At 44.4% G+C, this 27,561-nt stretch overlaps 1 protein-coding gene across 1 annotated transcript in view; it reads left to right on the plus strand.

Moving 5' to 3' along the window:
• The window catches only part of LOC140453127 (uncharacterized), a 91,804-nt gene that overhangs the window by 61,398 nt on the left and 2,845 nt on the right, over positions 1-27,561 (plus strand). The window contains exons 5-16 of the mRNA XM_072547537.1: positions 286-396; positions 2,255-2,297; positions 2,392-2,510; positions 11,694-11,810; positions 11,903-11,933; positions 14,347-14,491; positions 15,412-15,550; positions 19,043-19,186; positions 22,308-22,424; positions 22,530-22,572; positions 22,661-22,767; positions 26,062-26,180. Of these exons, the coding sequence (XP_072403638.1) occupies positions 286-396; positions 2,255-2,297; positions 2,392-2,510; positions 11,694-11,810; positions 11,903-11,933; positions 14,347-14,491; positions 15,412-15,550; positions 19,043-19,186; positions 22,308-22,424; positions 22,530-22,572; positions 22,661-22,767; positions 26,062-26,180 (1,235 nt within the window). The remainder of the gene's footprint in view (positions 1-285; positions 397-2,254; positions 2,298-2,391; positions 2,511-11,693; positions 11,811-11,902; positions 11,934-14,346; positions 14,492-15,411; positions 15,551-19,042; positions 19,187-22,307; positions 22,425-22,529; positions 22,573-22,660; positions 22,768-26,061; positions 26,181-27,561) is intronic.

Raw genomic sequence — 27,561 nt, forward strand, 5'->3', positions numbered from 1 at the left:
TGGGGTGGACATCACTGATGTACTTTAATGTGTTAATGACCCATCCTCACAGTCTAGGGCAGGGCGGGCAGAAAGCTTCATGGAGGGTCTGGGGTTATCATTCACACATTTCTGACAGCAAAGGGAGCTTCTGGGATTACAGCCCCTAAGGTAACATTTGTTACAATGAGGAAGCCTCCTCTGTTCACCCTCACCACAGAAATGAAGATCATTGAAATGTTTCTGTGTGTTCTGTAAATCCTCAGTGAGTAGATTTTCAATCATTCATTCTGTGTGTTGTTACAGGGCCAGGAGAGGAACCCTGTCTCACCCGATGTTACAATCCAAGTGGGGGATTCAATGATTGATGATCTCACCAGCCCTCTGACAGTTACATTTCAGGATGTACCTTTCCAGGTGAGATAAACCTCCACATTATCATCGAGCTGACCCTGTGAGCAGCCAGGTCTGACTGGATTGGGCAGCACAGTCTGGATCATCTCCAGTGTTGATGAACAAGTTAAACTGAATGACCCCGAAATTCTATAGTCCTCAGGCTGTGAATGGGGCCCTGTCTGGGCAGGTTTGGAGGATTCAGAGCTGATCTCCTTGTCTCTTTAATGTCCATCCGAAGCTGTGATCATGATGAGGGTGTGGAATGTTATGATGCTGTACAAATGAGGATCGCTGGGCCTTGTGAGATATTTCCCATCACTCGTGTCCTGAAATTCCTCTGGAGGGTTTAGAATCGAGGGTCTGGGACAGGACAGAATGATTGTCCACCCCATGGATATGACCCTGACCCCATCCAAAACCCCATGGTCAGAGGGATATCTCTGTTATAGATGGACCCCCCACAACATTCCTGGTAAAACAGGTTGTTCCCCTCGGGTCATGTGACCCTGTTTCTTCAGGTTTGTGGAGCTTGGGGGAAAAGTTCATTGAACATTGCCACGTTCCAGTCTGGTCACTTCATGAAATGTAATTGATCACACAATGTTCCTTATACCCCACATTCTGGGGACCATAAACAGCAGAAGGAAATTCAATGGGACATTTTCCACATTTAGGTCAATAGACCCACAGCCCCCCATGGCCACAGTTTCAGATCAGCAGGACTCGGTGTAAACAGGTGCTGCCCCATTGGCCATCTAAAACACCCAAAACCCATCCCCTTTACAGCCTGAGAGACTCTGGGAGTGAAACCTGTTCATGGAGCATCACCTCAAACAGAGCTACACAATCTCACCTCAATTCCCTGACAGTAACAGCCATGTCCTGCCTGTCCTCAGGGAATTGAGGTGAGTCTTCACTTGAATCTCTCCCAGACGATGATGGTTTTAAGCTGTCATCTTTCCTTCATTATGACTCATCTCCATTTCAGTAAAATGACCTCCACAAGTTCTGTAAAGGCACTCGGCACGGGCTGCATTTTCCCAATCTCATGGAGACAGGTTTGGGGGTGAATGGCCTTGTTAAAGAGCCAGAAACCCTGACAGGTCACTCCTTGACCCTGTCCAGGGGTGACTTTCTCATGATAAGGGACTGGAGCTATCACAGGACTCAGCAGCAACCTCCACAGAGATGGCCAGACAGTGAGGCCAAATATGGCCCCAATCAGGGACCATGATCCTCCAGTGCTGCAATGCTGCTGGTGTTACACAGGCCCCTGCTCTGTCAGGAGTTGAGTAACATGGTGGAAGGGCTCTCTCACTGGGAGGGCAGTGGACCATGGGTAACTGATATAACTGACAGCATCAGGGAGCTGCAATGGTCACAGTGGTCCTGGAGTAGTGCAGACAGTCTTTCAGAGGGATCACTATCCAACCTGAGGTTCCTCACAGGACTTTGTATCGTTCTCACCACTGAAGAGAGGGACATTTGTGAGTGCCCCGATTTGAAGGTGTCTGCTCGGTCTCTCCCGTGTCCAGCAGCGTTCTCCTCTCCCAATGAGGCTGCTGTCTGAGCACTGCTTCAGACCCTCCCCCTGGGCCCTGTACTTCCTGGTAAAGTTAAAGATGGTGAATGGGGAGGTGACCAATTAGGAATCTGCTTTGTGTAAAGTTGCTTTGGTGTGAACACTGAGGTCATACCCAGGATCTGGAAAATTTAACCCAATAATTTCCCAGTTGGCATCACATTTCCTCCTCCTTCCCTGGTTTACCCTGTTAGACAGGCAAGAGAGAAATGTCTCAATGTGTTTGTATCGACCCAGCTGCTTCAACTGTGTTATTGTTGGTGAAGCTAATGTTCTGGTTTATCTTTTCCATTTTAGCCCGATTCTCCACCATGCAGCGCCTGGGACTCTGGTGGAAATGGTAAGTGAAGATTGTTTTAAAATGCTGACATCACTCAATACTGGAATGTGTAAATGAGGGAATGATTCTCATGATTAATAATTCTCCAATACAGGCACCTTCGATCAGAATGGATGTAACACCCCCATGAGCAGACCGGGGAACAGAGTGGATACGATCACTTGTAGATGTGACCGTCTGGGTTTCTTCTTTGTCCTAACACTGGAATCGAAGGTATGAATCGTGCTCATCTCCACACTGTAAATAAACTCCAATATAAGGTTCAATTGGCCTGGAAAGTGAGACTGTAATCACATTCTTACTGCAGTTCAATACAGCTCTGCCCAAGTCTTGAACATGCCTCTGCAAAATATTCTGTAGCTCTCCCACCCCAGTCTCGATGTTTATTTTTAATCTGTTTAAAAACCAGCAATGTAACAATATTTCAGCCTCTCAGTTCAGATGAACCTCCTGCTTGAAATCCCGTTCTGACTTTGATATCAGTGCCCATACATGGATTTTCAATGGGCCTCCCAACTCTGCTGCAGTGTCTGAGCTCCCGCTAGTGCAGACAAACCAGGGAAATCAGTCATGTTTTTTCATTCTCTCCCAGGATGCAGGTGTTGCTGGATGGGCCAACGATAGTTCCCTGTCCCTAATTGCTCTGGAGAAGCTGGTTGTGTGCTGCCTACTTGAACCTCCATAATGTTTATCCCCACAATGCTGACAGGAGGGGAGTTCTGGGAGTTTTACTCAGTGGCTGTGAACTAATGGTGATTTATTACCAGATCAGATGGTGTGTGGCTTGAAGGGTAACTTGCAGACGGTGCTGATTTCATTCACCTTCTGGCATCATCCTTCTTGATGATGGATGGAGCAGGTTTGAAAGGTGCTTTTCAAGGAGTTTTGGTGAGTTCATCCAATAAATGGTACTTACTGCACCCACTGTGAGCCTGAGCTGCATGTAGTGAGTGTTGAAGGTGGTGGATGTGATGCCAACCAAGTGGTTTCCTTTATCCTGCGAACTGCCAAGCTTCTAGAATGTTGTTCCTCATTCAGAATTCTCCCGAGATGAACATACGGGCAAATGTTTTATTGACATTAAGTTTAAGATGGCTCGAATATAATAACAGAAATGTGTTGCTGAGTCTGAGTTTTGGGCCCCATATCGAAGGAAGGGTATTGGAGGAGGTCTCAAGGAGGCTTAAAAGAATGATCCCGAGGATAAAGGGCTTGTCCCAAATGGAGCAAATGGGAACTCTGGGAACATACTCAATGGCATGTAGTCGGATGGCGGGATCTGACTGAAACTTGATACTAAGAGGCCTGGATTGAGTGGATATGGAGAAATTGTTTCCACCAATAGGAGATTAGGAACTGGGGGCACAGCCTCAGGGTGAAGGGACGACCATTTAGATGAGGAGGAATTTCTGCTGCCAGAGGGTGCTGAAGCTGTGGATCTCATTGTCCAAGTGTCTTTAAGATAGAGATGGACAGGTTCTTGATCAGTAAGGGAGTAAAGGTTATGGGGAGCAGGCAGGAGAATGTGGTTGAGGAACAGGCCAACCATGATTGAATGCTCGAGCTGATTCAATGGGCTGAATGGCCTCATTCTACCCCTGTCTTATGGCCTCAGCAGGACATTTCTGCTCTCGTAATCTTGCCCTCTCGAAGTGAATGCTAATATTGCATTTGCCTTCCTCACTGTCAGATTTGATACATAATCCCCACATCTAAGTAAATAGAAGTATGATCTATGTAATCTATCAAGGCCGATTTCATTTTAAGATCTGAACTGTCCAGTCCCGTCATCAGCTGGAACCATAGTAAGGACAAGTGGAGAGTATCCCATCAGAATGCTGAGGTGTGCCTTGTAGACAGGCTTACGAGGGCAGAGGTGAGTCACTCACAGCAGAATACCGAGCCGCTGACCTGCTCTCACAGCCACAGGACTGATATAGCTGATCAGTCCCATTTCTGGTCAGGGGTAAGCCCATGATGTTATAAGGGGTGGGGGTTGGGGGGGGGGGGGGGGAAGTCAACAATAGTAATGGCTTTGAATGTCATGAGGAGATGGTTCGATTCTCTCTTGTTGGAGATGATTATTGTCTGACAGTTAGTGTGAATGCTATCTACCACTTAATTTCCTTCAAACATTTGTTTTCTCTCTTATCTCCCAATTCATTCTCAAATTTATTGATTTTTTTCAACCTCCTCTGGTCAGTACAGTTAACTTTGTTTCAGAGTTATCTGTAAATCCCAGACACAAGTTTGACCAGTTTACATGGCAGTTCCGTTCATTTCAAAACTTTTCCTCCATAGGTTACTAATTAGTCCTAAATTTGTTCCTTAAAAATCTCTTTGCCTGTTGTAAAGTCTGGATATTGTCTTTCATACTGAATATCTCATCATTCGTGTTTCCCAGTTTGCATCAGCATTTCGAACTTTAATTGTTCTTTTCATGTCAAAGCATCAGTAATCCATCCGCCCTGGTTTTTAATTCTGCACTCAGCCAACGATTCTGAGCCATCAGCAATTCCTTCTCCTATTCACGGTATTTGTCACACAATCTCAGAGAGGTTTTTGACATTTGACGTTTTAAAGTGAAGATCAATCTTTGTTGAATTTGCTTCCACGTGTTTATCATTGAGACATTGTAAGTTCTCGCTCAAGTGCTTTAGTTCCTGTGACCGATGCTGAAGTGCTCTCACCAGTTTGTATTTTCTTCAGCAAATTCACCATTTCAGCACAAAATTGGTTCACCACTTGATCAGCTTTTCCTTTAACTGTCATGATCAGCAATAGGCTGCTTGGGTTTGGCCTCAGTAATTGTGGAGAGTTTGCATAAGACCAACATGATCAGGAGCTGCAACAAGACACTCATCAACGACACTGTCCCAGTGTCTCTCAAAAGATGAATTTGTTCCTTTGTTGTGTTCGAGAGGAAAGGGAATACTTCTCGCTGAGAGATAAAACCTCTGTAACCTCCCGTAATCTGGCTAAGTTCAATGGAGTTCAAGGAAATATTTCCTTATCTATCCTGAGGTACATTATCTATTCTAGAAGGTTCTGGGAGAACATGCTGCTCCTCTATTGCCTCTGGTTTATGGGTCGATTTCCAGCAATCAGTGCAATGTTGTTCCTGTGTTACATCTTGTTTCAAAAGAAACATAGGCTTTTGGACTTCACTCCCACTTTCAGCATCTCTCAGTTTGACTTGAGGAGAGTGTCCTTTTGGGTGGAAATTTCTAATCCCCTGAGTGGCATGGGAAATGGTAAGAAAATTGGGAAAATACAGAGAGAATGGAAAAATCAGGTCCTCAATGTTGGGAATAACATTTCCAGTTTTCCCAACAGTTCACACAGCAAATTCTGAATCTTGCACATGAGCGGTCACCATTTTATTTCCATGAAGTTGCATCTCATTATCAGCCCCAATCCCATCACTGTATGCAGCTTCCAGTTCTCCTCCCTGTCCCTGAGAAACTAGATGACACCAATTCAAACTAAACTACATGGATGTCACTGCGGTTACCTGCAGCTTATTACCTCCTTCTCCATGCCTTTGGACAACTCCATCTTTCCATCATTTCACCACATGCTCCATGGACACTGTCCTCTTCCACCCTTGATCCATGCAAGTGGGCATCACCAAACACCCAGCCTCAGTACATCATCATGGCTGCTTTTAGACAAAACACACACCTCGTCACCCCCTTCAGACTTCACTTTCGAGCTCAGGGATGCTAATGAGCTGCTTGCTTCTGCCAGTTACTTTGCAGACAGGGACACATATGAATCTCATGCATCTACAAATGATGTATGTGCTGGCTCAGTCAAGCAGCCTGAACAGTGGGATTCTCCCCCAGAGCTGGTTTCTCCCAGGTACAGGGTGCTATAGAGTGCACCCATCTTGCTCTGATCGTTTCCTATCACCAGCCGGTAAATGTCGGCAACCGAAAAGGTTCCCACTTCATCGACTCCATCAAAAACTGATGACACCTTTACAAAAGGCTCAGACTGAGGCAGAACAGAGACACGACACTGTCCATGTTTCCACCAAGGCCATAATGGAACTGATCATAGACCTGTTGATGTTGGTAATACTGTCCAATGATGAAAGATTGAAAAAAAATTGGTCTTTATTCTCTAGAGTTTCAAAGAATAAGAAATGATTTCACTGAAAAATGCAAAATAGTTAAAGGGATAGACTGGGTTGATGTGGGTGAAACGTTACCCCTAGTGGCGGGGGGGGGGGATCGAGAACCAGGAGCAATTGAAAAATAAGGGGGATGCCACTTTGGTGTGAATGAGGAGAATTGTTTTTACTCAGAGGGTTGTGAACCTTTGGAACTCTCAGTCTTCCAAAGAATTCTAGGCAGAAGGGTGTGGAGAATCCAGATTTGAGCATGTTTCAGGGAGAGATTGATACATTTCTGGTGGTCACTAATATGGGGATCGGGTGAGTAAAGGACTTTTGAAATGTTCAATCAGCTTTGATCATACTGAAGGGCAGGGCAGTTTCAATGGGCTGAATGGCCATCTTTGGCTCTTGCGTTCCTGTGAGGCTTTGCTGCCTGGACTGCTCCTGTGGGGAATTAGAGTCGAACCAGAAAGGGTGTGCTACTTCATTGAGGAAGTTTCTGAGGAGGAAGATGAGGATCAGGACATTGACAAGGAGAGGTGCCCAAGGAAGCATGATAGAGCTATGTTTCATCAAGCTCAAGGAAATAACTGAAACCTGCTTCCAGGATGAATGTGCTGGGTTTTCAACTTCCTTTCATTCTGTAACTCTCGGTGAGGTGTATGGCAAGACACCCCTGGTGGAGCAGACAATTTCTGTATTCCTTGAACTTGTCTGTTAATGAAGAAATGGTTTGTTCTTCATATGATTGTGGGTGGCACAGTGGCACAGTGGTTAGCACTGTTGCCTCACAGCGCCAGAGACCCGGATTCAATTCCCGCCTCAGGCGATTGACTGTGTGGAGTTTGCACATTCTCCCCGTGTCTGCGTGGGTTTCCTCCGGGTGCTCCGGTTTCCTCCCACAGTCCAAAGATGTGCAGGTCAGGTGAATTGGTCATGCTAAAATTGTCCGTAGTGTTAGGTAAGGGGTATATGTAGGGGTATGGGTGGGTTGCGCTTTGGCGGGTCGGTGTGGACTTGTTGGGCCGAAGGGGCTGTTTCCACACTGTAAGTAATCTAATCTAATCTAATGATTGTCTCCTTGCTCTCTTCAGGTGCTTCCATCTTCCAGTATCTGCACTTTGCAGGTTTTCCTGCTATTTTGGAGAAAGCAGCAGTCAGTGAGATAGGACAGTCCCATCTCATGAGGTTATGGAGTTTTAGATCTTCAACAACAGCATGAGATCTGAGTGTTGGGTGATGCAGTCCCTCACGATTTGCAGCAGGTTGGGAGCAATTCTGAGGGACCTCCATTACAGCCTTCCATCATTGGTTAGACTTCAATGTGTCAAACTGCTCAATTGCCCTGAAAAACTTGGGCATCCTGTTGGACAGCACCTAACCAGAGAGAAGCAGTGTTTTGTGCAGATTCTCTCAGCAGATCATTGTGCTATGAGGGAGAGGGAAGATGTGAACGCCCCATTGTGTACCTCCCAGCTTTTAATGACAATACACTCCCTCCGAAAGCTGAGAGATTGAATAAAACGTTGCCTGCAGAGATATGTGATATCATCACTGAATCTACCCTCTCACTGTCAAGGTTTGTGTAAATGTGGATGATTTGTGCAGGCCAGGCCCTATCAGAATCCCTGAACATTGTTTTTATCCTTAGTGTTGTTAACATTAACCTGCCTTAGCTGTAGTCATCGAGGTCACAGTTCAGGATCCATAATTCTGATGCTATCTGCAGTCGAGGAGTTGGGTGCTTCTGAGAGAATGAGTAAGGCTTGGCCATGACAGCTTCTTTCTCCCTTGGGATATCTGAAAAGGCTGCTCACCTCTCACTAGCTCCAACAGCTGCAGAGACAATGAAGCCGACACTTGGAGAATGCAAAGGAGCATATTTTTAGAGAAATGCACTGATGTGTCATCTCTCTCACCCATACGCCCTCAGTGCAGTTTTTAATTTCCTTTCAGTCTCGGTCCGATGTCTCAGTGCAGTCCGGCCTTCTGCTGCTGGGATAGGGGCAATGTTCTCTGTAGCTGGTCTTGTTAGCCTGGAAGACTTGGTTGGTCACCCAAATCAGGGATATTTGATTCTAGAGGGCCCAGGTTAGTTGAGATTGTCCTGCTGGGTTACAGGCTCATCCCTCTTGGCTTGGACTTCAGTAGGTATTAGCATCGGAGGCAGGAGGGAGGTGAAGGGGCCAGACACCACTAGACTGTCCTGAGAAGCTGCGGGAGGTCTCATGTGGGACTCCTTCTCCTGTGGGTGTCTGCTGACACCATCCTGTCTCCCTGAGAGGAAGAAGGATCTGGAATGAGGTTGAGGTCCCTCATCCCCCTTTGGCTGTGCCATTGAGGCTGAGAGCCGATAGCTACACTAATGGAGTTCAGGCCTGTGTGTATAAGCAGCAGACACTTGGTGTGCAGGACCTGGGTTTCCAGAGCAGTCACCAGCCTGTCCATGGTGCCAGAGCTAGCATTGGTGCACTCATCCATCCTTGGATTCACTTTCCTGCCTGCTGCAGACAAGCTTGTATACTGTTGCTGGGTGTTTCTCTGCATGTTGCTGATCTCCTTTAATTGCTGTGAACAGAGGGTCATATTCTGCCTGGTGTTGTGCAGGTGCCTGGTCTCCAGTTCTCTCCTGACCAGTGACCTGGGACATTTCTTCCTCGGCCAACTGTGGGACAGCACAATGATGTGCTCACCAGACTGTGCTCCTATCTCTAATCGAGAAAGTGTACCCACTGAGATGAAAGTCTGAGCTGGTACAGGGTGCAGTGAAAGCCTTGCTGGGACATCCTCTGAGCACTCAGCAGCATCCTCTTCAGAGGTGGGGTTCGAACTGAAGCACTCCAGTCTGTGTCTCTTCTTTGTGGTGGTTTGCTGGGTCTCACAAGAGCCTGCATAAGAGAAGAAAGGGAACTAATTGTGTGAAAGGACGAAAGGTCGGTGCGTATTGAGAACGTGTTGGCGCTGGCAATAACGAGAAAGCAGCACAGCACGGCCCAATCAAACTGGAGGGGAAGTGGTGGGAAAGTGGGAATGTAACTGGATTAGTAATGCTGAACCCCAGGCTGGTCTTCTGGGGACATGGTTTTCAATCACACCATGGCTGTTTGTTAGGTTTGCCAGGGAGATTGGAGGAGCTGAATGTTATTTTATGAAGAAAGCCTGTAGAAAACGACAAAAGAGGGTTTTGGTAGTTCTCTTCCAGGAATCTCAAAACGTGAGTGTGTAAGTTCAGAAGGTAATAGGAAAGGCCAATGGAATGTTGCTCCTTATTTCAAAGGGAATGAAGTGTAAAAATAAGGACGACTTGTTAAAATGAAACTGGGCACCTGCTGGAACACACCAAGAAGACAGTGAACAGTTTGGTCCCCTACTCTAAGGAAAGATGTACGGGCATTGGAGGCAGTCCCGAAATGTTCACTGTGTGGGTCCCAAGGAAAAGGGGGTGCAGGAGCAGAGGGTCTTGGGTGTTTAGGCGTGCAGATCATTGAAGGTGGTGGGACAAGTGGAGAAAGCAGTTGAAGCCCACAGTATTCTCACCTGTATTAGTAGGGGCATGGAGTACAAGAACAGGGAGGCAATGTTGAACTTGTATAATTCATTGGTTAGACCGCAAGTGGAGTATTGTTAGGAGATGTGGGCATATAATTATAGAAAGGATGTGAGTGCATTGGAGAGAATGCAGAAGTAATTTACAAGAATATGTCCAGGAATGAGGAATGAAAGTGATGGGAATAGATTGAAGAAGTTGACACTGTTCTCATTCGAGAGAGGATGGCTGAGAGGAGATTTGATCGAGGCTTTTGAAACCGAGTGGGCTGGATGGAGCCCACAGGGAGAAACTGCTCCTGTTTGTGAAAGGAACAAGGACAAGAGGGCAGAGAGTTAAAGGGATGGACAGATCAAACAGGGGTGATGGGAAAACAAACAAACACATTTTCACTGAGTGAAGAGTTAGAGTATGGAATGTACTGCCTGGAAATGTGGTGCAGGCAGGTTCAATTGATGCCTTCAACAGGGCGTTGGCTGGTTATTTGGATCAAAATCATATGCAAGGTTATGGGGATGAGGCAGGAGATTGGGATGAGGTAATGATGCTTGTTTGAAGAGGTGTGCAAGCACAATGGGCCAAATGGCCTCATTCTGCATTGTAAGAATTCTGTGATTCTGTCTGGAGGGATGACAAGAAGTTGAGGAGGTTTTGCCTGTACTTGAGGTCTCACAGATTGAGAGATGACCTTGTTGAAACATTTCAGGTTATGGGGGTTTGACAGGCGAGATGCTGAGGGTTATTTCTCTTCGTGAGAGAGTTCAGGGGCAGAGGGAATAATCTCAGAGTAAGGTGTGTCCGTTTAAGACAGAGACGATGAGGAATGTCTTTTCTCCGAGGCACTGGTCGTATGAAACTATTTACTGCAGAGGCCTGGAGAGACTGGGCCATAAAGTGTATTCAAGACTGAGTTAGACAGATTTTTATTCAGTGACAGAGTTAAGAATTATTGGAGAAAGGTCGGGAAGTGGAAGTGAGGATGATCACATCACCCTTGAACTTATTGAATCACAGAGCAGATACGATGGGCCAAATGGCCTCCTTCTGCTCCAATGTATTATGATCTTATTAAATTGTGGAACAGGCCCAAAGGCCGGTCTGGCCTGTTCCTGCTCCATGTCCATCTGTTTATATGTGTCCCTCCCTGCTCGGCCTCAATGTTTAGCAGGTACATCTGGAACCTCCACCAGACTGGGAAGGCTGAATAGGGCCCCAGTGAGAGCTGTATTAAAGCTTCAATTTTAAATGTTTGGATTTCCTTCAGCAGTCCAATACTTGATCTCAGCCTGAGCCCCTGGTTAGCCCCAATTCCACTCCTGTTATTGTGGGATTCCCCTCCAATCAGGGATAGATAGAGCAGTTACACAATAGCACCCACTGAAGGGCTAAGAATTGGGAATTCTCACATTTGGAATCTGCGGACTGACACTTTGTGATAATAATAATCACGTTTTAGTCACCATTTAAAGTATTTAAACATTTATCCAAGACACAATGATACTTGGGGACTGATCAAGTACAGGGACATTCTGGAATGTTCCCTGATCTCCTTTCACTTGCTTAAAACCAATTACACTTTTCATTTTTCTGTGCTCTGATGACAGGTAGAGACATGAAGATGTTTAACATTTCCATGTTGGAGATGAATCAATCTGTGAAATACTTATAGTATGAATCTTTAATTTAGGATGATCTGTTGCAATATTTTTACCATATTTCTTTACAGGACATTTTTGCCTTTTTTCCAAGTGGTGACCCATTTAAAATTACAACACAGAGTAACCTTTCCAATCATGTCAGTGTCACTACCCCAGTGACAGGCAGACCCTGTGAAACACCCCCGGTAAGACAGAATTATCCTTCAGTATCTCAATTCCATTATTTATAAACATCGATTTGATTGAAAAATATCTCACGTATGAATTTCCACTTTAGGAATCATCCTCCAGCCTGTCCTCTTCAGCAGGTAAATGAACTTTATCATAAAATCGACTATTCAGTTTTGGGAATTGTGCTACAGTGATGGCTGTATTAGTGCAGAACGTGCTGGATGGAAGCACAGCAGGAGAAAGACCACTGTCACAGCAGATTGTGGAAATATCTTGTTTGAATTTTCTTATAAAACACAGCCCCCATTTATCTCTCCACCCTGGAGGCTCTCTGCTTCTATTCCCAATGAAGGACTTTTGCCTGAAATGTCAATTTTCCTGCTCCCCAGATGCTGCCTGACCTGCTGTTCTTTTCCAGCACCACTCTAATCTAAACCACAGTTCCAATGATTTCAGCTTTATGGTGTATCCATTGTTTTACTGCAAATGTAGAGCAACCTGCTGTTAGTTTCCAAAGTCTTCAGAATAGAATTAAATATGAGATAATGATGGCAATGGTATTTTATATTCAGGATACTCCCCCTCAGGAGTCCACCAATCTCACTAACTTGGTGTAGTCTTCCCCCTAACCTGTCTCTCCCCCCTCCCACCAGATCCTGTTGATTTTCACTCATGCACTGCTCTGCATCAACCATCATTCCCCTCAGCTTTCACAGTAACCTTCAGCCAGAAGTGCTGAGTGGATGATCCATCTTGGCCTCCTCCAGTGGCCCCCAGCGTTAGAGATACCAATCTTCAGCCAATTCAGTTCACTCCACATAATATCAAGGGATGGCTGGAAATGCTGGATTCTGCAAAGGCTCTGGGCCCTGATCTGGCAATAGTACTGAAGACTTGTGTTCCAGATGTTGCTACATCCCTAGCTAAGCTGTTCCAGTGCAGTTACAAAACTGGGATCTACACAATAATGTGGAAATTTGCCCAGGGATGTCCTGCACATAAAAGGCAGGACAAATCCAATTCCCGCCCATCAGTCTACTCTCGACCATCAGGAAAGTGATGGAAGGTGTCCATCAACAGTGCGTTCCAGCAGCACCTGCTCAGTAACGGCGAGTTTAGGTTCCACCAGGCCATTCAGCTCCTGACCTCATTACAGCATTGGCTCAAAAATGGACAAAAAAACTGAATTCCAATGGTGAGGTAAGAGTGACAGTCCTTGATATCAAGGCTGCATTCAACCAAGTGTGGCATCAAGGAGTCCTAGCAAAACTGGAATTAGTGGGCATCAGGAGGCAAAATCTTTGGTATTTAGAGTCATCCCTTGACACATAGGAAGATACTCGTGGTTGTTGGAGGTCAGTCATCTTAGCTCCAGGACATCTCTGTACACATTCCTCAGAGTAGTGTCCTAGGCCCAAACATCTTCAGCTGCTTCATCAATGATCTTCCCTCCATCACCAAGTCAGAAGTGGGGGTGTTTGCCAATGATTGCTCAATGTTCAACACCATTCATGATTCCTCAGATACTGAAGCAGCCCAAGTTCAAATGTAACAAGATCTGGACAATATCCAGGCTTGGACTGACAAGTTTCAAGCCACACAAATGCGAGGGTGTGACCATCACCAAGAAGACACAATCTAACCCCCACCCCTCGACATTCAATGATGTTCCCATCACTGAATGCTCCACCATCAACATCCTGGGGTTATCATTAACCAGCAACTCAACTGGACTCACCACATTAACCCAGTGGCTACAAGAGCAGGTCAGAGGCTGTGACGAGTAACTCCTGACTCCGCAAAGCCTGTCCACCATCTGCAAGGTACAAATCAGGAGTGTGAGCGAATATTCCCCACTTACCTGGATGAGTGCAGCCCCAAAGATGCTCAACAAGCTTGACACCATCCAGGATAAAGCAGCCCGCTTAATCCCCACTAAATCAACAAGCATCCACTCCCTCCATCACTAATGCTCAGTAGCAGCAGTGTGAACTACCTACAAGATGCACTGCAGAAATTCACCAAAGATCCTCAGACAGCACCTTCCAAACCCACAACCACACCCATCTGGAAGGACAAGGGCAGCACAGACATGGGAACAACACCACCTGCATATTTCTCACCAAGACACTCACCATCGTGACTTGGAAATATATCACCATTCCTTCACCATCGCTGGGTCAAAATCCTGGAATTCCCTCCCTAATGGCATTGGGGGTCAACCCACAGCAGGTGGACTGGTTCAAGAAGACAGCTCACCGCGACGTTCTCAAGGGCAGCTGGGACGGGCAATAAATGCCGGCCAGCCAGCAACGCCCACATCCCCCAAATGAATAAATAAATAAAGAGCCCTTTCCTACATTACCCACGGGCTTATGACTAAACACCCTCTCCTCCTTTCAAAGAAACATCTGAACAAAGGTTTCCAATTCCCCAATTCTAGTTGCGAGTTTTGGGTAGTTTCTTGTTATTTCCTGTATTACTCCTGATAAAGTTCAAACCATTTTACTTGTTTATATTTTGTTTCCTTCATATTCCGTCATCGTGCAGGTAACAATCCCACTCCCCAGAATTTGGATCCCAACCAAATGTGCCGTGACATGATGCAGCAACTACTTTCCCGGGAGAAAAATATGAACAACTCTGATTCAGTGAACAAATTCCTAGCGCAATGTGATGGTGTCATTCCTGACAGGTAGGTTTCAGTGCTCATAAAATGTGATGTTCATCTGAGAACAGAATCTGTGGGATTGATTGGTCACACTGTGGTTAGCACTGCTGCCTCCCAGCACCAGTTATCTCAGTTCAATTCCAGCCTTGGCTGACTGTCTGATTGGTGCAGACTCAATGGGCCATGTGGCACTGCAGGAGATCTGTGATTTTCAACTTGTTGCTCATCAGCTGTCTGTTATAGACACCGTCTAATTTTCACCTCCAATTAATGTACAATTCCAGTTTAAGCCCGGTGATTAAATTAAACATCTACGAGCAAGCGTTCATGTGAATGTTGTGTGGGGGTCAGGTGCTTACCTTTTGTCACGTGTTGGGTATTTCTCTCCTTTCCCTATGTTCCTGGTTCAGATCCTGGTTCAGGATAATTTCCACCCATCAAGGTCAGGTTCCATGTGAGCAGGTCTGTTAACATTGCTGATGGAATGGGGGCATTTGTAATATCATGAGAAGATGGAAGAATTTCTTTACATGTTCACCTTTTTAAAGCTCCCTTTTTTGTCTGTTTAAAGCTCCCTGATTGATCGCACTAATCCGTGATTAAAATGGTTAGTGCCTGGCACACATGCCCAGTCCCTGGTAATGCTGGCTGCCAGACTCTGAGCACCCCCAGGGCTCACAGTATGAGAAATATATCTTGCTTCATTTCATCATTTACTTAATAATCCACAGTATGTTTTCCTGGATTTATTGAAGCACTTTACAGCATTTCCCCTGGAAAATCCTACATGTGTCATCAACAAGGTCCCTCTGGTTATGAGCTTGTGGGGGTGACCCCTTTACGTTTTATTGTGGAGCCATGTACATGTTGCTCACTGCACAGATGTTGCCAGGCTGAATATTTCCAGCACTTTCTGCTTTTATTAAATTGTGTTTCTGTTGTAGTACAACACTGGAGAGAATACTCTCAGAGATAGAAATTGAAGGAGGAAATCAATCCTTCTCAACGCCAAATTACTTTGCTCACATTCAAAAAATAGAAGCTGAAAAGTTCCCAGGACTTCACTTTCCTCCATCAGATTTGGTGAGTGCTGTGTTTAGCTGGGCATTGTAAGCAATGACTATCATGTGTTGGAAACTAACACCATTTTTAGAGAAAATGTTGTGAGAGGGCTTGAGAATCTTTCAGTGTAGTTATTTTAAACTGAAGTTAACCCTTCCTGTGAATTCACATTGATACTGTATTCTAGACTTATTTAATTCCACTCAATGTTTGTGAACTACCTCGGGGTCAGACTTAATCCGATCCTGAGCCTCTCCAAAGGTGCTCTTGAATTTGGCATCAGGAGATACATCACAATTGTTGATAATTTTTATTATTCACTTCAAGTTTGGAATTGAAAAACAATGTAAATTTATGGATGAAACCAATAAAGATGGGGATTACCACAAATGATCAGAAATCTAATAATTGCAGAATGGGCACAAAGTTTACAAACAAATATCAATACGTATCAACATGTGATACATATTTTGGTTTGAAAGATAAAGACATCATCTCTTTCTTGAAAACCAAGAATTTAATTTGAGGACAGTAACAAAAGGATCTCAGCAGCAGTACACAGATAATTAGGGTGGCATGGTGGTTTGATGGATAGTACTGCTACCTCACAGTGTCATGGGCTTGGTTTCGATCCCACCTTTGGGTGGCTGTCAGTGCGGAGTTTGCAGATTCTCTCCGTGTCTGTGTGAGTTTCCTTCAGATGCTCAGGTTTCCTCCCACAGTCCAAAGTTGTGCAGGTTGCAAGGAATGACCGTGATAGTGTTCTGGGGTGTACAGGCTCGGTGGGTTAGCCATGGGAAATGTCGGTGTGTGGGTCTGGGTGAGATGCTCATTGGACGGTCGGTGTGAACTTGATGGGCCAAATGGCCTGCTCCCATAATGTCGGGATTCTATAAAAATGCAGGTTTTTAAGTTCAGAATAAAAGAATCATCGTGCTTAGTTCACATCTAGATGAATAGACTGAAAAGGAAGGAAATTATGCAAAACTTATCTCAAATCTTGGTTAGATCACTCTTGGAGTCCTGTTTACTCCAAGAGAATGTGGAACTCACTACGAGGGGGAGGAATTGTGGTGAACTGCGGGGATGGATTGAAGGGGAGGTGAAGTACTGTACGTCCATGTGGGAGAAGGGAATACAGCAAAGCTTTCCAAAGTGGGTTTGCAAATGCTCTGACAGAATGATGCAGTTTTACATTCTTCCATTTCCTCAATCTGTGGGTGTGGCCTTAATGATTCAACTTTGAGGCGTGGCTCCTGCAGCACTGACGTTGGCCAACCTTACACACTGTTTGAAAACCATGAGATTTCCTCAAACCTCTCTGACCTATACCTCTTGTTCTTACAGTCCCACATGCCTCCATTCTTCAATGTTTCCCCCTTCATTTAAAAGTCTTTGCCCTTCCCCTGCTCTAACGGTCTTCCCCAGCTCCACTGGCCCTGACATCTCCTATTCTCCCTGAATGGCCACAACAACTTTTCAGCCTTGTACAGGTGCCCTGGGTGGGAAAGGTTCAGAACCCTGGAACACAGGGTAAGTCTATTAGAGTTAGATATTGAAATCCCCGAATCCCCTTTCGGAATAAAATCTGCTGTGTTTACCTGGTCTGCACTACATGTGACTCTTGTACTGGGCCGTGGTGAGGCCATACCGAGAATATTGTTGCAGTTTTGGTCTCCTTTTCTGAGGAAGGATACACTTGCTCTCGAGGGAGTGCAGTGAAGGTTTACCAGGCTGATTGCAGGGATGGCAGGACTGACACATGAGGAGAGATTGGCGAGGTTAGGATGGTTTTTGCTGGAGTTCAGATGAGTGAGCGGGGAATCTCATAGAGACTTATAAAATTCTAACAGGACTAGACAGAGTAGATGCAGGAGGATGTTCCTGATGGTGGGTGTGTCCAGAACAGGGGTCACAGTCTGACGATTCAGGGTAGACCATTTAGGATGGAGATGAGGAGACATTCCTTCACCCAGACAGTGGTGAGCCTGTGGACTTCATTAGTACAGGAAGTAGTTGATGACAAAATGTTGAATGTATTCAAGAGGTGGGGACCAAAATACTACAGATGTGGTCTCACTAGCACCTTGTTCAGTTGCAGTAAGACTTCCCTACTCTTATATTCCAACTCCATTGAAATCAGGGCCAATATTGTATTAGACTTCCTGATTACCTGCTGCACCTGTGAGTGGACTTGTTGTGTTTTGTGCACAAGTTTCCCCAAGTCCCCTTGTATTGCAGCTTTCTGCAGGGTTTCTCCATTTAAATGACACTGTTTTGGTTTCCCTTCCAAAATGAACAGCTTTGCATTTTCTCATATTATGCTCCATTTACCAACTTTGTGCCCACTCACTGAACCGATCAGTATTTCTGTATAAACTGTTCATCTCCCTCTGACAAGTTGCCTTTCCACCTATTTTCCTTCAGCATATTGTTCCTGATATTTCAGAGTACAGACTGTGATAAAGGCTCCCAATATGCTATTATCAGGGATCTTGGACTCTCAAGGTAAATGGATTTTCAGTTCTGTGAAAAATGTTCTGTGAAGCATTGGATCAAAACGACCTCTCCATGAAATGATGTGCTTAAGCTAAACACCCAAACATGTCACCTGATGGAAAGACTATTGGACAATGTTTCTTTGTTTCTTTCCCCCCGCCATTGGATGTGGGTGTCACTGACTGGGTCAGCGTTTATTGCCCATCCCGAGTTGCCCATGAAAAGGTGGTGGTGAGATCCCCTTCTTGAACTGCTGCAGTCCCTGTGCTGTAGGTAGACCCACAATGGGATTGGGAGGGAGCTCCAGGATTTTGACCCAGTGACAATGAGGTAATGGTGAAATACTTCCAAGTTAGAAAAGTGAGCCACTTGGAGTGTTTACCAATTTAAGATTCATGACAGACTGAGAGACAGTTGGAGAGAGGGTAGGGAGAGGTTTGAAAGAAAAGAATACATACCAGTAAAAGAGCAGTTTAATTTTGACAGTCCCCAGACCATCAGAGCGAACAAGATGTCATAAGCTGTTTCAGCTGTACAGGTAGACAGAGCAGAAAAACTCCCTTAGCATTTCTTAGTCTGTCAGTGTCTGGGTATCTCAGAAAAGGAGAAAAGATCACAGGTGAATGTGTAAATGTCACCCTGGTGAGCTTGTCAGTTGAGTAAGACATTGACCGGAGCCACAGTTCACAGGGGGTTAAGTCTGTTTGAGAGATACTATCGTGGAAATGGGTTCATGGGTCTTTTTGCTGTTTATGATTGAATACTTCCAAAATGTCTCACTTATATCATGTTGTTGGTTTTTCCAGTTTGTATGCTAAACTTCTGCTCTTAGTTAAAAGAATATGAGAAACCTCTTATGAATATGTTCAGTGACTGATCACCATGGTACCCAAACTGGAAAAATAAACTTTACAGTCAATCAAGTCAGGTTTCACTCTGGAATCTAACTGGTTCAGTATTATCACCAGCTGGGCTCATGATAAACAACTGATTTACCTTGTTTCATTCAAACAGATCCAGCAGAAAAATGTCTCAAGCTTAGCCCGAAAGGTTGAAATTGAATTGCCTCCAACTCTTCTGGACAAGGTTAAGGAACAGCCAAATGTTCTGATATCGAGAATCATTTTTGTTATCTATGGAAATACAAAACTTTTCCAGGTAACGTAGTCAGAATCAACATTGAAGTAAAATGCAAGTTAATTCATTTGAAAAATAACAATCGGATTATATTATATCAAGTAATTGCTACATTTATGAAATTAACAACGTGAAATGTCGTGCTGTGCCTCGGAGTGGGATGCAAGAAAGGACAGCAGGTTTATGCTCATACACGCTGCTTCATACTCTCATGGTCAACATTTTCCAACAAGAGAGAGAGAGAAATGTCCCAGTGATTGTATTGTACCGTGTCGTGTGATGGGGCTGCTATACCGAGTAGCTGGAGTTTTGTGGAAGCAGCAGGAACTGGGTCAGGGTCTGGCCTCACTGGGTTCTGCATGAGCACAAGGTGCAGTATCTGGATGTTTGGTCTGAGTCCCAGTCCCCAGGGACTGCTGGGTGATATGGCTGTGGTGCATTGAGCAGCGTGTGGTGAGAGTGGTGTGGTTGGGGGGAAATGTCCTTTTGAAGATACATTCACTGACCTCGACCACCTGTGTAAGCTCACTGCCATACTTGTGGCACTGCTTCAGACACAAGACCCACACTTGAAAACAGGAGAGAACACAGCTTCAGCACTCACTCTGTCACTCAAAGGAAAAGCTACCAAATTACATGAATCATTTAGACTGCCACTTAACTGTATTTTGCCTCTTGTGGGGGCTTGTGTGCCTGTACGAACATCACATTTGACCCTTCAATTTACAAAACTTGTGAAGTAGTTTTTAGTTCTGGGCTGTATTGAAGTTATAGCAGGAGAACACTGGGTTTGAGAGCATAAACTGCTCAGAAGGACAGTGATGTCAACCCTAGCTATGCATCTCATTCATTTTGTAGATTTCGACTAAGCTCCTGCGTTCCGAGTTTTACTCACCTCTCCTTATAGCTCATACCCTCTCATCCAGGCAACATCCTTGTAAACTCTTCTTTCTGAAGCCTCCAATCCTTCCTTTGGACTGATGACCAGAAATGAACACAAAATCCTACGTGTGGCCTAATCAATGTCTTACATAGCTGCATCATGACCCCCTGACTCTTGAACACAATTCTCCAAGCAATTTTCTTCAATAAAGGCACAACATTAGTCCTCTGGCAACTCACCTGTGATGACAGATGAGTCAAATATTTCTGAATGGGCTCCACAATTTCTTCCGTCACTTCCCACAGCATTCTGGGATACACTTGATCAGGTCCTGGAGATTTATTTAACGTTATGTTTTCTCAGACATTCAACACTTCCTCTTCTGCAATGTGAACTGTTTTCAACACATCAATATTTATTTACCCAGAGTTCCCTAGCCACCATCTTTATTCTCCACAGTAAAATATTGACACATAGTATTTATTTTGTATCTCTCCCATCTCCTAACAGAGAGAGAACCTCATTGATCTATATGGGACCCGATTCTCTCTCGAGCTCCTCTTTTAATGTTCATGTTTTTAGAGACTCCTGAACCTTATCTGTCAAGGCTCTCATAACCCCTCTCTGACCTCCTGATCTCCCTCTTCAGAATGCTCCTACCCTCTTTATACTCGTCATAAGAATCATTTCATCCCAGTTGTCTACATCTCATGTATAATGCTTTTGTATTCTTGACGAGAACCCCAATCCCTTCATTCATCCATTGTTCTCTCAAAGGGTCATGAATCTATGGGATTCTCTATTCCAGAATGCAGTGGACATGGGAGACTGAATCAATTTGAGGAGGAGAGAAACAGATGTTTAATTAATACTGGGTTAGAGGGTTATGGGGAGAGAGCAGGATAGTGGAGTTGAGGCAGAGATTAAATCAGCAATGATCATTTGAACGGCAAAATAGGCTTGAGGGGCTGAGTTACCTACTCCTGCTCCTAGTTAATAGGTTTACTGTTTACTACTGGTGTTTTGTCTGCTTCCTCTTGTGTGAAAATGGACACAAGGTACTCAGTATATTGATCCATCATTAGCTTGGTGTTTCTTCCAGAATACCAGTCTCCAGCAAATAAAAAAACAAAGGAACCAACAGGAACAATACTTTCAGTTTTTGATTATTTCATCTTTTGCATCACTTTGACGTTTCAAACATCAGTTGTCCTTATATGCTCCATTTTCATTTAGTAATTTTCTACTCCGGGCAGTACTCTGTAACTGTAAAAGAATTGGGCAGTATGGGTTGGAACAGCTTTAACGAGCTGGGAAAATAGCTGACATTGGGAGACCTGGTGTAAATACTGAAATGGAAGTGAAGGTGCTACAACCATCGGAAAATCCATGGATTGTAAAACCATTTCCAGTTTTAACTTGATGTCAGGTAAACTGGAACATCGGCAGTCACAGACAAAGTGTTCCTTTCCAGTACAGAGATCAGGAGATTACTTCCATCCACACAACATGAACTTTTCTATTTCCAATATTCAGTGCCCCGGATGAACAGCCTCTCATTACAGGAAGAGATTCTTCCTTCAAATGTCGGATCATAAACAATGTGTTCAAAGTTGGAAAGAAGATTCAGTTTTGATCAGCCTTTTGGAATGTTTTTAGATTACTTAAGGTGTGGAAACAGGCCCTTCGGCCCAACACGTTCATACCGACCCGCTGAAGCGCACCCACCCAGACCCATTCCCCTATATTTACCGCTGCACCTAACACTGCGAGCAATTTAGCACAGCCAATTCACCGAGCCTGCACATCTTTGGACTGTGGGAGGAAACTGGAGCACCTGGAGGAAACCCACGCAGACACGGGGAGAATGTGCAAACTCCACACAGTCAGTCACCTGAGGCGGGAATTGAACCCGGGTCTCAGGCGCTGTGAGGCAGCAGTGCTAATCACTGTGCCACCGTGCTGCCCATATGTTGGTGAGGACATTCTGACAAATGAATCCAAACATGTTTCTGCAAACCTAAGCTGCCTCTGCCTTGTTTGGGTGGGCAGTTTCATGCTGGCTGTACACTCATACCGTTCAGAAATGCTCCTTATTTTGCCTCACTTACTGAAATACCAATAAGGCCAAGTCTCTGCAAAAAGGGTTGTATATATGAATTTATTCAAATTTAATCCTGTTTAAAATACACTGTCCCATCTGTAAAAAGTATACACAGTCCTTAAGTATACATTACTCTTGCTGTTCTTTGTCTCCAGCGTGACAATAACAGCACTGTGTTAAACAATCTAGTAAGTGGAATAGAAGTGGTCAATGTCACCATTGAAAACCTCACAGACCCAGTGATCATTGTCTTCCAGAACACAACCTTGCTGGTAAGGGAAAAAACACTCATTCATTCATTCATCGTTGTGCACCTGAACAAATAAGTTATTTAAGTGAATGAGTGTCCTTTATGATGCAAATCAATTCCATTTTAGACTAACTCAAGTGGAAAATGTGCCTTTTGGGATTTCAGAAAAGGTGAGTTAACATTTGATAAAACAAAATTTGTTAGCTCTAGAATTGAGGAGTAATGGCTCACCTCTGATTTTCTAACTTTTCATTGTAGGGAGCACAAGTCATGGCATCTGGAGTGAGTCTGGCTGTACGACAGAAAGTCAGCTTCACAACATCACCTGCAAGTGCAACCACTTGACCTCTTTCGCTGTGTTACTGGTACGAATGATCCAATCAAATACTGTGTTTTATTCTGGAACAATAAATCTCCAGCATGCTGTGATCAATCTGTCCTCTCATTGTGGTTTGAATCCAATTTCATTGTGGAATGAAAGGGAAGCAGATAGACATAGATCATTGAAAGCACAGATGGGGACCATTCTGTCCATCACGTCTGTGTGTACCGAGAGGGATCTATCCCAAATCAATCCCACTTTCCAGTAGCTGCTCTGTAAATTATAACAATTACAAGCAGATCCAATATCCATTTTTGAACATAATTAAGGTTTGACTCCATTACACTTTTCGGTTGCGAGTTCCAGATCCCTATCTTCTCCTCAACTGCCCTCTATTCATCCACAAATTAATCTAAATTTCTACCCCATGGTTAATGATCTCTCTGCCAAGGGAAACAGGCTCACTCTGCCTCAAGCGCCTATTGCATTGTCCATCTCAATTAAATTTCTCCTCAACCATCCCTGTTCCAAAAACACCTGGTCTCTCCAATCTGTCCTTGTGTTCTTTATTCCTGGTGATATCTTTGTCAATGTCTGTGTACATTTTGTCTGTGATTAAATCCTTCCAGTAACCCTGTAAATGGTGTTGTGTGCAGGACTCCACCAGTGTCTGCCCTAGATTGAGCTGATGCTCTCTGCTGCTATATTTTACACCTTGGTTAATCAACAATCCCATTGGCCTTCTTTGCAGCTGATTGACCTAATTTGTAACCTCAGGGAACATGTGCTCCACAGTCTCTCTATTCCTTCACACTGCTCAGTATTCCACTATTTATTGTTTCTACCCTCACCCATTTGCCCTCCTCTAATTGCCTACTTACATTTCCCTCCATCGCGTTTTCTCCCAGCTCAGTGGTAATCTCTCTAATGCCTGAAGCTTTCTTCCTCACTATCCATTTTTATAACATCTGCAAACTGAATCCTGTCCCTACCTCATTGATACCTGCCAAGTAAAGTAAGGGACAGAGCCTTACACAACCCCACTGAAACAGCCTCCCAATCACAAAAGCACTGTTGCCCATTCCCTTTCCTTCCTATCATTGAACAGCTCAGATTCAATTTGTCCCGTGCTCTTGGATCCTGTGGGTTCTTGCTTTTCTGCCCAGTCTCCCATATCATTCTTTCCCCTTAGAGTGGTCCCTGTCTGCTCAGTGATATCACTGACCCAGATAACAGGGAGGCAACATACCCCCCTGGTGTCTGTGGCTACAGTAATGTGTGTTTATTCCCTTAAGTAGTGGTTGCACTTCCACTGTCATCATTCGGAATTTTCTCGGTGTTTCCCTAAACAGAGTCACCAAGGTGCTCACAGTTTGGCATTGCCATCACCAGTTCACAAACCCACCTCCAATCAAAGAGAAAGATGCATTGGGACTCCTCCCTGGTTCTCTTTAGGCAGTCATTCATTCCCTCTCTGCTCGGGGATTCTTAAACTGCAGCATGTCAGCTCCTGCTCACACTCTGAAGCTCAAGCTGCTCCAGATGGTGATAATTCCTGTGTACGTGATTGTCCAGCACAAGAGGGCTCCTGTGGTACAGTGGGTAGTGTCCCTACCCCTGAGGCAGGAGGCTTGGGTTCAAGTCCTCCCTGCTCCAGAGGAGTGACATCACAATTCTGAACGGGTTCATTAGAAAATACCTTGTCCAACACGTGAAGCATCCTGGATTGTCACGTGCTACAGGGTGTGTACTCAACACAACGGAGGTGCCCCACCATGACCTTTTTCAGTGCACAGTGTATAAACGTACCAGAAAGACAGAGGGTTGTGCCTTAGTTGAAAAATAGTCCCAGTTACTTGGAATCTGCTCCTCCTCCCCTTGTGCTGATATCACACTATTCTTTTATATCCCCACTGCTCCCATTCCCTTCCCTCCAGGCTTTCCATTTCAACTTAATTTGTTTCGACCTGATTTCTTGATCACAATGAAGTTATCAGTAACTGAACTGAAACATTTCCCTGTGAATCGCTGATCTGCCTTGCTCTGTGATGCCACTTTGTTATGTGTTTCATGCTGTGTCCTTCAGCTCCCTTTGCTGTTACTCTGTTACACTGCCATTGAAATCACTGCAATTACTCCTGTGACCCACTTCACTCACCTGACTCTCTCCATCCTTGTGGGATCAGACATTGTCATTGATGAGCTGAGGAAAGAGTCAAGTTGGCAATAGTCAAGGTCGAGGCATTTCAAGTTCAAATGATCCAAGGGCAGGCAGTTTTCTCCCAGAACCCCTTGCCAACCCAGCGCCAAAAATAAAACATGGCACAAATTTTGATGTCTCCAAGTGTATCAGGCAAGAGAGAATACCAAATCAAAGTCTCTACCCAGTGCACATTTCTCTCACCCACAACAGACCACTGTAAGCTATCATTTTTCCGACAGTACAACATGTCATGATCATTGATGCAGATGAGATTGGAAATGTGTAATCCATTACACAGCAGACTGAATTGTTGGAGTTGTTTGTCACCTTTACAGAAATCGGGGTTTCTGAGGGTTCGTTTTGAATTGCTACATGTCCATTTTGATTTGACTGTCTCTTTCTCCAGTGTATGAAATGTCCTTAATTTAGGCGGCATTTGATGTAGATTTAACAGAATAGAACAGAGACAATTAATTAAAAAGTACTTCAACAATCCTGGTTTCTAATACTCCGCTGTTTTGTCCAGCTGTTCCATTTTGATTGACAGATATTTCTCTGATCCTTTAGACCTCGGTTTCTTCTGCACATTGAATGGGAGCTGGGTGGGAGCTGGAGTTTTAAGGAACATTCAGAATAGTTGGTTGAGGCTGAACTGCCTCAATTCTAATGTGAAAAGAAAACAGGGTCACCCACTGGCAACGAAGCTGGTTTGACAGACTCTGCAAGATGGCACAATCCACATACATCTCCAGCTGCTCATAGCCATGGGACACTGTCTTCTGGGAGCTAAATGCCGCGGGGATTACAAGGGCACCTACAACCACTGTGCAGTTGAAGGCTGGTACAGCCAGTATTGGAAATTTCCCTCTGCACCAGTGAGGCATGTTGTACTGGAGACTGGACTTCTTTCGTCTTGTCCATATTTCATATTTCCTTTCGTTTTCCTTTTTCCTGTTATTTCTTCAACCTCTCCTCTTTCAGCCTTGAGTTAAAGTATGAATTGGCGGAAGTGCCTTTCGAACATTTCTAACGGCTTTCAGGATTTTTGTGATCAGCCCTTAAATATGGTGGACCTGTGGCTAGATTCCTGATGGTGCTTTGATATAATAACATTTCGAATTTTCTTTCTCAAAGGACTATCACAGTGACGATGCCTCAGATGTTGCTTCATCGACACATTCTATTGCATTGATTATTGTTGGGGCCTTTATCATTTTCATAGTGATTACAGTTCACTGCTATGAGACAATCAGGTAAGAAAATCTGCTCTCAAGGCTGTCATTCTCCTTTTGAAGTGTATTTCTGCTGCAAATCCATTCTGTTTCACATTTACACATTGTTCATTCTGAATTGTTATTTCTTTCAATCAATTACAGGCGACATGCACATACGCTAATACAAACTGATTGGATCAAGTGACTAGTTTCCACATTTTACTTTGATTTTGGTGTATGCTTTGATTATTTGAATTTCTTCACACAATGAACAGTATAATAACAAACCCAAAGCAATGATCAGCTATTAATAAACCTTTGACGAGGAGAAGGGACAATGTTGAATCAAATGTTGCTGTCTTGAATTGCCAACAACTCCTGAACTTCACTGTGAACATTCCAATGTGATGATCCCTATTTCAAACCTTGCAATCCCAGCCTGAAATTCTTTGTATTCTTGGATGTGAGCAGATGGAAAACTGCAGGTTGGGTAGAAGTAATTAGAATATGGATTCACAGCGTGTATGAGGGGAAAATCCATACAGGATGTTCGCACCGAAACACTGAAAAAATCTAAAACATTAACCTTTAGGTTTATTTCCCAAATTGTTCATTTATTCATGAAAGCTCCTCTCATGGACTTGTCTTCCGAGTCTTAGCTTTTCATAGGAGCTGATGCTTGACTTTACTCCCCTCCTGGGAGGGACTTCAATCAGTTCACCCGTGGCCTATAGGACTGACTATTTTGAATTTTCGATGATGTGGCAAGTGAAATGTTGCCTTTGTTAAAGTGTTTTAAGTTGAAATTGTGGCAAATCAATGGTTGTAGTTTCAAGTTTCATTCTGGAGAGTTGAGCACCTGATCGAGGCTGGTCCCTCAGTGAAGTGTAAATGAAGTGCTGCAGTGGCAGAGGGGCTGTCTTTCAGATGAAGCATTAAATCAAAGGCCTCACTGCCCTCTCAGGTGGATAGAAAAGATCCCCTGGGCCTCTACTGAAACACAGCTGGGGAGCTAGACCAAAGTGGGTTTATACTCTTGTACTTGGGTATCTGTGAGGCCCATTACCAACCCCATTGCTGCCTTGAGACAAGGCAGGGTCTGTTAATGTGAAGGGTGCTGCACTTGCTGGAATTCCCAGCTCACCTCTGACACAGCCTCAAACCTGCCACAAGGTACAGGATGTAGCCTGAAGGTGTAGGCCTGTTCCCTCACAATCAGGATTTCAGATTAAACTCAACTCTCGACAAATAATCATTCTAAATTCCTGTTTCTCACAGATTAACCCAACTTGTTCTCTCCCAATTGTTGTTTTTATTGTCAGAAACTTGTATCTTAAAGCCATTATGAATAAAGGCGTGTCAGTATTTCAAGCTCATGTCAAGGTCAAGCGAATGAAGACAATTGGCTCTGAAATATACT

Source organism: Chiloscyllium punctatum, chromosome 26, assembly GCF_047496795.1.
Source record: "Chiloscyllium punctatum isolate Juve2018m chromosome 26, sChiPun1.3, whole genome shotgun sequence".
Taxonomy (NCBI): Eukaryota; Metazoa; Chordata; class Chondrichthyes; order Orectolobiformes; family Hemiscylliidae; genus Chiloscyllium; species Chiloscyllium punctatum.